Source organism: Pseudorca crassidens, chromosome 3 (genome assembly GCF_039906515.1).
Source record: "Pseudorca crassidens isolate mPseCra1 chromosome 3, mPseCra1.hap1, whole genome shotgun sequence".
Classification (NCBI taxonomy): domain Eukaryota; kingdom Metazoa; phylum Chordata; class Mammalia; order Artiodactyla; family Delphinidae; genus Pseudorca; species Pseudorca crassidens.
The window spans coordinates 55946097-55959856 of record NC_090298.1 but is presented as its reverse complement, the minus strand read 5'-3'; the positions used below and the strand labels follow the sequence as shown (position 1 = coordinate 55959856).

Below are 13760 nucleotides of genomic sequence, written 5' to 3'. Positions count from 1 at the left end.
AACCAATTTGTAAGAAAGTTCTGTTGACTATTTCCATACAGATCCTGAATCAATGCACTTTGATTTCTCTCCACTAATACCCATTCAAGATACTATCATCTCTTTTTTTAACCGAGATATATTGGCTAAAAGTTCGTTCAGGTCCCCATTTCTTTTAATTGCATGGATGTACCACATTGTGCTTATCCATTCATCAGTTGATGGACATTTGGGTTGTCTCATCTTTTTGGCTACAATGAATAATTCTGTTATCACCATTTGTGTATAAAATTTTGTATGGATGTATATTTTCAGTTTTCTTCGATATATATTTAGGTGTAGAATTGCTGGTTCAAAAGATCGCTGTAGCGGAACCATGGTCAGGGAGCTAAGATCCCACATGCCTCTCAGCTAAAAAAACAAAACATAAAACAGAAGCGATATTGTAACAAATTCAATAAAGACTTTTAAAAAATGGTACACATTAAAAAAAAGTCTTTAAAGAATAAATAAGTAAATAAATAAAGTGACTGCACCATTTTATTATAACCACCAGCGATGTGTGAGGGTTCCTATTTCTCCACATCGTCACCAACACTTACTATTGTCTCCTTGTTTGATTATAGCCATCCTAGTGGGTATGAAGTGATAACGTTATAATGGTTTTGATTTGCATTTCCCTAATGACTAAACGATGTTGAGCATCTTTTCATGTGCTTGTTGGCCATTTATATATCTTTTTTGGAGAACTGTCTATTCACATCCTTTGCCTATTTTTTAAATAGGTTGTTTTTCTTTTTGTTGATGAGTTGTAATAGCTCTTTATATATTCTGGATAAGACATCATTATCTCTTACCTTACTGCAGCAGATCCCAAGTATTCTTTTTGCTTATGAAATTTCATGTCCCATCCTGCCAAATCCATTCTGAATACAGCAGCTAGAGTGATATTTTATTTTTTCAAATATTTATTTATTTATTTGCATGGGGTCTTAGTTGCACCATGCAGACTTCTTAGTTGTGGCATGTGGACTCTTAATTGCAGCATGCATGCAGGATCTAGTTCCCCGACCAGGGATCGAACCCGGGCATTGGGTGCATAGAGTCTTACACACTGGACCACCAGGGAAGTTCCTCCACACTCTTCTTACTCAGTACACTCCTGCAACACTGGCCTCTTTTCTTGCTCATGTCTGGATTTATACCTTCTTCTGGGCCTTTGCACTCATTATTCTTTAGTCTGGAAAGCTGTTACCCTGTATTTCACTTGTCTGGCTTGTTGCTCAGATCTCAACTGAAGTTTCATCTTCCTGATTAAACTAGAAGTGATCCGTCCTCATTCTCTATTATATCACCCCACTTAGATTCTCTGTGTGGCATTTATCGTTCTTGGTATGATTTTCTTTACCTGTTTATCTGTCTCCTTCCAGTAGAATGTTGAGCTCCACGGGAGCAGGGACCTTGTCTGTCTTATAACCTTGGATCTTTAGCATCTGGAATAGTGCCTGGTTCATAGTAAGTCTGATTCAGAATAAGTTCATCATTTGCTAAATGTTGAACATTAGCAAGTTTTTCCTCTGGTAATTAGATAACCATTCTTATATATAAAGCTTCTTGCAGATTATTTCCTTATGACATCTGGAAGTATCATTATTGGGTCAAAAAGTATAAACATTTTATTTTAGTATAGTTTTTAAACATTTTAGTAGCTTTTGATACTGTTGACTGCCTTTCCACAATTCTTTCCATGTGTATTGCCACTGGCGCAACTTGAAAATGTTTGTTTTACCACAGCCTTAAATAGTTATACACCTTATTGCTTTCTTCTTTGATAACTCTAGCAGCAGTTAAAAAATATGAATGTTCTAACGTGTCAGAATATATTTGATTTGAAGGATGACCTGGATGAAAATTAAAGTTGGTTAATTGTACTCATAAACATTCATATTTCACATACTTGATTGTACTGTTATTAAAACCTAGCAGATTTTCAACAGACTTTGAACTCTGGTCCTAACCAACAAAATGCAGATGTTTCTGTTTCTTTTGTGAGTTCAAGCACCAGTTCCTAGGAAAGCAGCCTTGTCCAGTATATATGCCACAAATTCAGGGCTAAGCTATGATTAACTTGTTCCAGAGAAATGATCTTTACTTTTTGCAGTATTATTTGTCTATCTGCATAAATTAAAATACAAACCTATGTTCATATTCAGAAGTGTAAACAAATTGCCATTTCCTAGATCTTGCATTTTTGTCTCTTGGAAATTTTTACCATTAAAAAGAAGCAGCTACTGTTCATTGTCGTGTTTTCCAATAGCTTATGTGTGTTTTAGAGAGTGTTGCCTTCAGGTAGCGATTCTTAGCCATTGCTCCACAGAAGCATACACGATTGACAACTTTTCCATTACTAACCTGTTCCCATGAGAGCAGCCAGACAGGATTTGGGTCTAGCTCTTAACCTATACATTTTTCTTTTTCTAGAAATCCTAACAGAATGCAGATGAATGAGAGTAATGTTATTGAAATAACATAGCACAGGCTCTAACTTTGGTACTTATTAGTAACAAATCCCTTTTAATATATCTTGTGGCCTCAAAGATATAGATTAATGGTGAAGTCGAAAGCTAGTATATATGTAGGGAAAGATAGAAGGTATTGAGGCCAGAAGGGAGAAGAGAGGAGTAGGACATTTGTGCTAAGTATGACCAGGAAAAACAGTAAATATTTGAGTCTTGATTTTTTTTTTTTGAACTTCTAAAATATTTTTGTCTAGTGAGTACTGGTTTTTAATGGTTTTATTTTAATAAATGAGTGTGACACATTATATATTATATTTGACAGAAAATAAGATATAAGTTGGCTCAGGAACATCTTCAGACTTAGTGAAAGAAGAAAACTTTCTTAATTGCAGCCTAATAATTGTTTACTTTGGAGTCACTTTTAAAGTACATTTGAAGGCTGTAAATTTATTTTCTGATGATATTTTGTTAAAGAGAATTAATGAAATGTCTTATGTGAAACAAAATGTTCACTTCTGTATAAAATGTGCGTTCTTTTTTTTTTTAAACATCTTTATTGGAATATAATTGCTTTACAATGTTGTGTTAGTTTCTGCTGTATAACAAAGTGAATCAGCTATATGTATAATGTATCCCCATATCCCCTCCCTCTTGCGTCTCCCTCCCACCCTCCCTATCCCTTAGGTTGTCACAAAGCACCAAGCTGATCTCCCTGTGCGATGCAGCTGCTTCCCACTAGCTAGCTGTTTTACACTTGGTAGTGTATATATGTCAATGCTACTCTCTCACTTTGTCCCAGCTTACCCTTCCCCCTCCCCGTGTCTTCAAGTCCATTCTCTGTGTCTGCGTCTTTATTCCTGTCCTGCCCTTAAGTTCATCGGAACCACTTTTTCTTTTCTTTTTTTTTTTTTTTTAGATTCCTCATATATGTGTTAGCATAGGGTATTTGTTTTTCTCTTTCTGACTTACTTCACTCTGTATGACAGACTCTGTGTCCATCCACCTCACTACAAATAACTCAATTTCTTTTTATGGCTGAGTAATATTATACTGTATATATGTGCCACATCTTCTTTATGCATTCATCTGTCGATGGACACTTAGGTTGCTTCCATGTCCTGGCTATTGTAAATAGTGCTGCAATGAACATTGTGGTACATGACTCTTTGAATTATGGTTTTCTCAGGGTGGGATTGCTGGGTCATATGGTAATTCTATTTTTAGTTTTTTAAGGAACCTCCATACTGTTCTCCATAGTGGCTGTATCAATTTACATTCCCGCCAACACTGCAAGAGGGTTCCCTTTTCTCCACACCCTCTCCAGCATTTACTGTTTGTAGATTTTTTGATGATGGACATTCTGACCTATGTGAGGTGATACCTCATTGTAGTTTTGATTTGCATTTCTCTAATGATTAGTGATGTTGAACATCCTTTCATGTGTTTATTGGCAATCTATATATCTTCTTTGGAGAAATGTCTATTTAGATCTTCTGCCCATTTTTGGATTGGGTTGTTTGTTTTTTTGATATTGAGCTGCATGAGCTGCTTGTATATTTTGGAGATTAATCCTTTGTCAGTTGCTTCATTTGCAAATATTTTCTCCCGTGTTCTATGCTTCTAAATGCCTTTATTTTCCTTACAGGGTTTCAAACAAAGTCATAAAGAAAGAAGGCACTCACATTTCAATTAAGGAGTAAGTCTACCATCATTATAAAAGAGAATGTTACTTTTTTATAAATTTTGTAGTTTGTAGAAAATATATGTTTAAAAATTAAAATATTGAAAAGTAGAAAAGTTAATGTAAAACAATATTAAAGACATTTTGATGCAAAAACTATTTGATAAAAGATTGATCTAAATCCCCTCTAGAATTCTTATGATGTCAAAGTATCATCTCAGCAAATACTTGTTGGTTGGTTGTATTGAAAGGAAAACATACCTTTATAATAAAGAGATCCTTAGAATCAGAGATGAAATTTTGCGTCACTGTAATCAGACAGTCAGACTTGCTTTTTCATTTGAGATGCAGTATGAAATACACTGTATTACCTATGAAGTGTTATGGTCAAAAAAGTTTAAGTGGAATTTAAACAAACCTTTAGGATCTACTTTCCCATTTATCAGAAATACTGGGGATAGAGCAACAAGTTAAATGACACCACAAAAGAAATGATCAGACAGGTCCAGAACGTGGCATGTTGTAGAAGATAACTGGCCTCCTTTCTTCAAAAATTCAGTGTCATGAAAGAAAAAATGACATGGAGTAGGTAACTATTCCAGATTAAAAGTGACTTGAGATATAACAGCCAAATACAATGTGGCATCCTTCATTATTCATTAGACCCTGGTTTTGAAAAGCGATTTGTAAGAGACTTGGGGGTTGAGGAAATTTGAATATAGACTGGATTTTAAATGATATTAGATAACTATTGCTAATTTTATGAGCTGTGATAAGGGTGTTGTAGTTTCTGGAAGAAGGTCTTTAAATTTGCATACTGAAGTATTTAGAAGTGAAGTGTTACAGTGTTTGTAATACATTTCTAAATGATTTAGCAAAATGTATATATGTGTGTGCATGAAGCATATATGGCTGTTATTGAATCTCAGTGGTGTTCATATGGATGTTCATTGTACTATTTTTTTCTATTTTCTGTGTGTTTGAAAAGTACATAAGAAAAGTGTTCAGTATTTTTAACTAAATTAGTAAAATCTATGTGTCTATTGTATTCCCTTTTTACATATTATTTTACACTTTTGGTCCATATTCATCCATATTTTGATGTTTGTCATCAGTATTTTGTGCATGTGTGTGTGTATATATATCCCCACTTAATATCACATTTTTAATGTTTTTACGTATTCTTTCTATCAGCTTGTTTGCCTGTATGTTATGCCACTCTTCCTTTAGTTCAGTAGCTTTTGGCATTCTCAATAACATTAGTAACTACCTTCTTATATGTAGTACTCGGTTCTATTCTGTCACAGCATTAGGGTAACTTTCTGTGTTGTGACTATTTAATAAAAGGTTGTGGACATTATGATTCTTAGTGGATGTTTCCATGTTGCCTTGAAAAGCAAATTTCGAAAAACATCTTTTCAAAATCTATGCATTCCTGGGAGGGACATTTTTTAAATTATATAAATCCTCACATTTAAAAGTATAGTTACCTGTATTTCATTCTTCGATTAAAGTCAGTTTTATTCAATTGAAGTTCTTCAGCTAGGTTATTCAGCTAAGTCTAAAGAGATGAATAGAAAAACTAGGCAGGGGATGAAGTGGGCTGAAGTATTCCAGGCAGAGAATGCACAAGCTAGAAGCATTAGGGCAGTGTGTTTCAAGGCCTAAGGCTGGCCCAAATGTCATACCACTGTTATCCGTTCTCCATCCATGTAAGTTCCCCTCTTTGCATCTGTTCTCTGCTTATTTCTATTACATAGCTTTTCACAGTATAATATCTTTATTGTTTATATATCTGTCTTTCCTCTGTCATTAGAGGCAAGGCACTACATCTCATTCTTCATCATGTCTACAGTATCTGGCATGGTTTTTTGAAGTCTAGAATGGGCTTAGAGCACAGATTGGAGGGAATGTCAAAGAAGAGAGAAAATGAAGTCAAAACAGCTTGTTTTCTGGCTTTCACTATAGTAATTGTCCTTGTGGTTATGAAGAATCCTAGATGGAAAATTCCATGGTCTGTACCTATATTCAGAAGATAGGCAAATAGAAGGTGAGATGCCATAATTGAAGAGTACCTTCATTAAGGGATCAGCCAGAGATTACTTTATCTGAGTCATGTTGTAAGTTTGGCTTTTCTGTATGGTTGCCATTAACAGAAATAAACTACAGGGTTAATGGTTATGAACGTAAGTTATGTGTTGTTTGAAGCTCTTGGTGAATGGAAAACTATGAATTCAATTCAGAAATAAAATTCTGAAAGTTTAACCAGAGCAACTCCTGCTTCTGCAGAAATCCATGTTTATATACAGCAATCAGTAGAAGACATTCAGTATTCAGGTATTTCACAAAATACTTGGTGTTTTATCATTTTTGTGTATGAATTGTGGCCTTGCAAGAGGATTCAAGAACACTTTTACATCACTCTCATTTTTTTTTCCAAATACTTTTTTTGAGGTTAATTTATATACAGTAAAATGCACAGATTGGGACTTCCCTGGTGGCGCAGTGGTTAAGAATCTGCCAGCCAATGCAGGGGACACGGGTTCAAGCCCTGGTTGGGGAAGATACCACATACTGCGGAGCAGCTAAGCCCGTGCGCCACAACTACTGAGCCTGCGCTCTAGAGCCCTCATGCCACAACTACTGAAGCCCGCGCTCCTAGAGCCCGTGCTCCACAAGAGAAGACACCGCAATGAGAAGCCCGCGCACCGCAACGAAGAGTAGCCCCAGCTCACCTCAACTAGAGAAAAGCCTGCACGCAGCAATGAAGACCCAATGCAGCCAAAAATTAAATAAATAAATAAACTTTTTAAAAAAATGCACAGATTTAAAGTGAAGAGTTTGATCAGTTTTGAGAAGGTATACCATTGTTACTACATCAAGATAAAAGAACATTTCCCTCAGTCCAGAAGTTCCTTTGTACCCCTTTCTAGTCATTCACCACACTTACCTATCCTGGCAATCACCATTCTGACCTCTATGAACAAAGATTAGTTTTACTTAGTTTAGAACTGCGATCATACAGTATGTTCTCTTTTGCACAGGATTGTTTTAAATTATTATTACTTGTGGGTTCAGCTATTGTCCTGAGATTATATATGTAACATATTTTGAAGACACCAAGTAATATAGTTGGAGAAGCTTTTGGAGAAACTAATTTCTTTTCTTTCTTTTTTTTTTTTTTATTTTTTTTAATGGAAGTATAGTTGGTTTTACAGTGTTTTAGGTGTACAGCAAAGTGATTTCAGTTATACATATACATGTATGTATACCCATTCTTTTTCAGATTCTTTTCCATTATATATTATTATAAGATATTGAATATAGTTCCCAGTGCTATACAGTAGGTCCTTGTTGTTTATCTATTTTATACGTAATAGTGTGTATCTGTTAATCCCAAATTCCAAACTTATCCCTGTTTCCCCTTTCCTTTTTGGTAACTATGTTTGTTTTCTATGTGAGTCTATTTCTATTTTGTAAATAAGTTCATTTTTTTAGATTCCACATCTAAGTGATATCATATGATGTTTGTCTTTCTCTGTCTGACTTACTTCACTCAGTATGATAATCTCTAGGTCCACCCATGTTGCTGCAAATGGCATTACTTCATTCTTTTTAATGCCTGAGTAATATTCCATTGTATATGTATATACCACATCTTCTCTATCCATTCATCTTTCAATAGACATTTAGGTTGCTTCCATGTTATGGCTATTGTAAATAGTGCTGCTATGAACATTGGGGTGCATGTATCTTTTCAAATTAGAGTTTTCTCTAGATATATGCCCAGGAGTGGGATTACTGGATCATATGGTAGCTCTATTTTTAGTTTTTTAAGGAACCTCCATACTGTAGGAGAAAGTAATTTTCTGAGCTTCGAAGTTCTGATCCTTTCATTACTAGTTATTGTGACACATAAATTGACCTTTTATATTTTAAAATGGCATATAATTTAGGGTTGAGCTGCATTCTGCTTTAAATAAAACTTGGTTTCTAGGCAGAAGAAGAAAGATGTGAAGCAGTATACCTGAATATTAATGAGTCTTTGTGTTTAGATAAATACTTCTGGTTAATCTTATTTTTTATATATATATATATATATATATATATATATATATATATATATATATATAAAAGATAGCATAGCTACCTTGTTTGATACCAGTCAGTTGTTAGTTAGGGGAGCAGGGATTTGATTTGAAATTTTTTGCTTACAAACTTCATGTTTTTTCCAGTTAAGCTGCTGATCTGGAAAGTTGTACATTGTTTGGTAAAATTTGGACTCTGTAGTTTCCCTACTCTTGCCATTACCTGTAGGTAGAATTTTGACTTCTAGGATATGGTTCATTTTACTTTTACTGTAAAATTTATAATAAACATTTAAATTAAATTTGTAAAAAAAAAAATCTTACTTTATAGAACTTGGTTTCAGTAGACTCTTAGCTCTGTGTTAGTTGGGTTTTTATTGTAAAGGAAACTAGAAACTGTCACATCATACTTTTCTTCCCTTACAAGTAATAATAGCTATATTTTCTGAATGATTACTATGTGTTGCTAGGCACTGTTATTTCATTGAATCTTTTTTTTAAAAATAAATTTATTTATTTATTTATGGCTGTGTTGGGTCTTTGTTGCTGCTCACGGACTTTCTCTAGTTGCAGAGAGCAGGGGCCACTCTTCATTGCAGTGCGTGGGCTTCTCATTTCAGTGGCTTCTCTTGTTGCAGAGCACGGACTCTAGGTGTGCAGGCTTCAGTAGTTGTGGCACGTGGACTCAGTCACCCCGCGGCATGCGGGATCTTCCCGGGTCAGGGATCAAGCCCATGTCCCCTGAATTGACAGGCGGATTCTTAACCACTGCACCACCAGGGCAGTCCCTCATTGAATCTTAATAGCACTCTCAAGTTAGTTACTATTATTATTCCCAAATGACTTGCTTTGGACCACGTAGTAAGTGGTAGAACTCTGTGTGACTTCAGAACTCTCTCCAGCTCTCAGCCCCCCAGCAACTGCTTCTGCCCGGCTCTGTGGAGTCTTGTCCTACACGTGCATAATTTAGGATTTGGGCAAGGACCTAAGTGGGAATCCTACACAGATTTTTGGGGCTCCTTCTCTTTAAGACCCTCCTCTCTAGACCTTACCTCCACAAATCCCATCTGCCTTATTCCAGAGCCTAGACTCCAATCCCTGTTTCTTCCCCCCACCCAGGAAGAACAGTACTCTCTACTCAGGCTCCACCTTTCATGCTGCAGTTTGGAAATTGTGTCCAGCCAAAGAGGGTGAATGCAAAGCTCACCTGTTGCCCTTTCTCAAGAATCTCACCCTGTGCTCTCTGTTGCCCAATGCCTGGAAACAGTTGCATCATAAATTGTGCCCAGTTTTATAACCTATCACAGGAAAACAAGTACACTACCAACTATTCCTCCTATTTTTAAACAGACATTTTATCATTTTTTTGAATACTTGGATGGATGGCACAATTCATTGCATCACCTTTTCATTTTGGAACAATTAATTTTCAGTTGTTGGATGATTTCTGGAAGATTAATCTGTTGTGATGGTTAAAACAAAATGTGCTAAACAATGATATTACACCCTATCTCTCAAGTACATAAGGTTCATATGTCAGATTTGGGGTTATTGGTGTGTGTGTGTGTGTGTGTGTGTGTATATATATATATATATATACACTTCTCTATGACAGTAGTAGGTCTATTTTGGGCTTTTTTTGTTAAACTGTAGTTCCATAGAATTATTTCTGTGAATTGTTGATTAGTTTCATGTATTGGGCCTCAGAATCTAATTACTGCTGTAGATTATCATGTGTTGTCATATTGCTTCCCCAAAAGAATAAATAGTTACTAAAGCCCTCATCCTTTACACTTATCGTAATTAGAGTATCTACTTGTTATAGTTTATTTAAATTATTTCTTTCTCCATTGTTATTCATGTTATAAAATAAAAGTTCTAAAATAGTTTGAATCAGTTTTTGAACATTATTCAGTTTATTCTTTTAATTCTTTTTTTGTGTGTGTTTTTCTTAAACTACATTGTTGTTTGTTATGTATAGCAATCTGATAGGAAAATATATTTAAATGAAAAAGTAAGATGCAGAACTGTGTGTATTTTGCTTCCTGCCATTTGTGTAAATATACATTTACATATATGCATGTGTGTGCATTGATTATCATCTCATGGCAATAGTCTAGTTACTACTGAAGAGGGACTAGAAGACACAGGGATGTGAGGGAAACTTCACAGTATACCTTTTTGTATTTTTTCTACTTTTGTGCTGTGTACATTTACTGACAGTAAAAAAATAAATATGTAATTAAGTTAAACTTGGTAAGATATTGATATATCATCTTACTCCTTAAAATTTTTTTCTTAATTTTTTTTATTGAAGTATAGTTGATTTGCAGTGTTGTGTTAATTTCTGCTATACAGCAAAGTTATACATACAGTCTTTTTCTTTTATTTTCCATTATGGTCTATCATAGGATACTGAATATAGTTCCCTGTGCTATACAGTAGGACCTTGTTGTGTATCCATTCTATATATAAAAGCTTACATCTGTTAACCCCAACCTCCCACTCCATCCCTCCCCCAGCCCCTTCCCCCTTGGCAACCACCAGTCTGTTTCTATATCCGTGATTCTGTTTCTGTTTCATAGATAGGTTCATTTGTGTCATACAGGAAGTCCCCTACATATGAACCTTCAGGTTGCAAACTTTCAAAGATGTGAATGTGCCCCTCTATGCCAGTTGCTGTACTGTACTACTGTGCTTTTCAAGGTACTATACTGTAAGATTAAAAATGTTTTATTTGGGGGGACTTCCCTGGTGGCGCAGTGGTTAAGCATCTGCCTGCCAATGCAGGGGACATAGGTTCTAGCCCTGGTCCAGGAAGATCCCACATGCCGCGGAGCAACTAAGCCCATGCGCCACAACTACTGAGCCTGTGCTCTAGAGCCTGCGAGCCACAACTACTAAGCCTGCGCACCACAACTGTTGAGCCCACGTGCCACAACTACTGAAGCCTGTGTGCCTAGAGCCTGTGCTCCACAACAAGAGAAGCCACCGCAATGAGAAGCCCGCACACCACAATGAAGAGTAGCCCCCGCTTGCTGCAACTAGAGAAAGCCCGCGTGCAGCAACGAAGACCCAACACAGCCATACATACATACATACATACATACATACATAAAAATATTTTTTTAAGTTTTATTTTTTGTTCTTGTTTGTTTTTTATGTATAATTTGTGTGAAAAGTATTATAAACCTATTACAGTACAGTACTATGTAGCCAATTGTGTTAGTTGGGTACCTAGGCTAACTTTGTTGGACTTACAAACAAATTGGACTTACGAACGCGCTCTTGGAACAGAGCTCATTTGTTATGCAGGGAGGGGGCTTACTGTATTTTAGATTCCACATATAAGTGATATCATATGGTATTTGTCTTTCTCTGTCTGACTTACTTCACTCAGTATGGTACTCTCTAGCTCCTTACATGTTGCTGCAAATGGCATGATTTCATTCTTTTTAATGGCTGAGTAATATTCCATTGTATATGTGTACCACATCATCTTTATCCATTCATCTGTCGATGGACATTTAGGTTGTTTCCATGTCTTGGCTATTGTGAATAGTGCTGCTGTGAGCATAGGGGTACACGTATCTTTTTGAATTATGAACTTCACGGTATACCCTTTTGTATTCTATTTTTGTGCTGTGTACATTTACTGACGATAAAAAATAAATAATATGTAGTGAAGGTACACTTGGTAAGCTATATCATCTAACTCCTTTAAACTTTTTTATTTTTCCATTTTTATAGGTAATTCGTATAGTGTTTTATAATAGGTAAGTACTCTTTCCTCAGTATTTCTTGGAGAACGCTTCATATCAGTATGTAAACCTGTCTTGTTTTAAACATATGCAAGATATTCTTATATACAGATGTGTACCATACTTATTTGATTGAACTCTTACGGATGGAAGTTTAGGTTGCTTCCAGTTGTTTGCTATTTAATACTATAGTCAGTGTTCTTTTACATAATTCTTTTTGTAGATGTCTGAATACATCCTTAAGATTATCTAAATAGATTGCATTAGAATCAAGAATTAGATTATAGAATTAGAACTCCTGGATTGAAGAAGATACACATTTATAATTTTAAAAGATTTTTGCCAAATTGCTCTCAGTAGAGATTGTATTAATTTCCATTTCCACCAACATTGTATGAGAGTCTCTGTTTCCCACAGTCTGGCCAATAATTTTTTTTTTTTTTTTTTTTTTTTTTGCGGTACGCGGGCCTCTCACTGTTGTGGCCTCTCCCGTTGCGGAGCACAGGCTCCGGACGCGCAGGCTCAGCGGCCATGGCTCACGGGCCTAGCCGCTCTGCGGCATGTGGGATCTTCCCGGACCGGGGCACGAACCCTTGTCCCCTGCATCGGCAGGCGGACTCTCAACCCCTGCACCACCAGGGAAGCCCTAGCCAATAATTTATCAGACCTTTGGATATTTCTCAGTCTAGTAGTTGGAAATGATTGTCTCATTGTATTTATAATTTATTTATCTTATTATTGTGAAGTTCAGCACCTTTTCTTGTGTTTAAGAGAACTGTGTATCTTTTCTTATCTGAAAACTTTAGAAACATCACCGTTGCCTACTTTTCAGCTGGGATGTGTGCTTTTCCTTTTTGATTTGCAAGAATTCTTTGTGCTATGAGTTACAAATACTTTTTTCCTAGCTTGTCATTTCTTTTGACCTTGCTTATGGTTGTAGTGGTTGTTGTCATTTTGACAGAAATATTTGCTTTTTATGTAGTCATAGTGTTTAATTTTCATATAGTCAGAATCATCCTGCCTTTTCAGGCTTTTCTTCTAATGCTTCTACTGTTTAATTTTTTTCCTGTATCTATATGGTAATTTTTCCATTATCATTTTAGATATTTGTGCTTACTTTCTCTTTTCAACTTTTGCTTATAAAATTTTATATACAGATGTCCTCATTATTCATAGATTCTATATTTGCAAATTTGCTAGCTTGCTAAAATTTATCTGTAATCCCGAAGTCATTATTTGTGGAGCCTTCACCATCATTCATGGACACATGCAGAGGGTGAAAAATTTGAGTCACCTGACAGACATTTTCAGCTGAGATAAAGCTGAAAATGTAGTGCTCTGTTTTCTTTTTTCAGCTTTCGTACTATAAACAAAGGTCATTTTCACAATCTATTTAGTTCTACATTTTTCTGTCTTTTGCGCCTTTTGACTTCACTCTTTAAAATAGCCCCCAAGTATTGTGCTGTAGTGATATCTAATGTTCCCAAGTGCAAGAAGGCTGTGATGTGCCTTACAAGGAGAATACATGTGTTAGATGTGTTCAGGCATGAGTTGTAGTGCTGTTGGCCATGAGTTAAGTGTTGTTGAATCAACAATATATATGAAATAGTGTGTCTTGCAACAGTAACACGCATAAGGTTATGTACTGATCAGCTGGTAATGTGACCAGAGGTTTGCAGGAACCTAGCCCTGTGTTTCTTCTAGGAGTAATGGCTCAGTATTCACAAATTCA

General features: G+C 35.8%; 1 protein-coding gene across 6 annotated transcripts in view; it reads left to right on the top strand.

Moving 5' to 3' along the window:
- The window catches only part of SMN2 (survival of motor neuron 2, centromeric), a 46096-nt gene that overhangs the window by 28095 nt on the left and 4241 nt on the right, over positions 1-13760 (top strand). For 3 of the 6 annotated variants that reach the window (XM_067730927.1, XM_067730929.1, XM_067730930.1), the window contains exons 8-9: positions 4144-4194; positions 12018-12043. In XM_067730927.1, coding sequence (XP_067587028.1) covers positions 4144-4191 — 48 coding nt within the window. In that variant the 3' untranslated portion in view covers positions 4192-4194; positions 12018-12043. The other 3 variants (XR_010941979.1, XM_067730931.1, XM_067730932.1) reach the window with 3 other exon arrangements.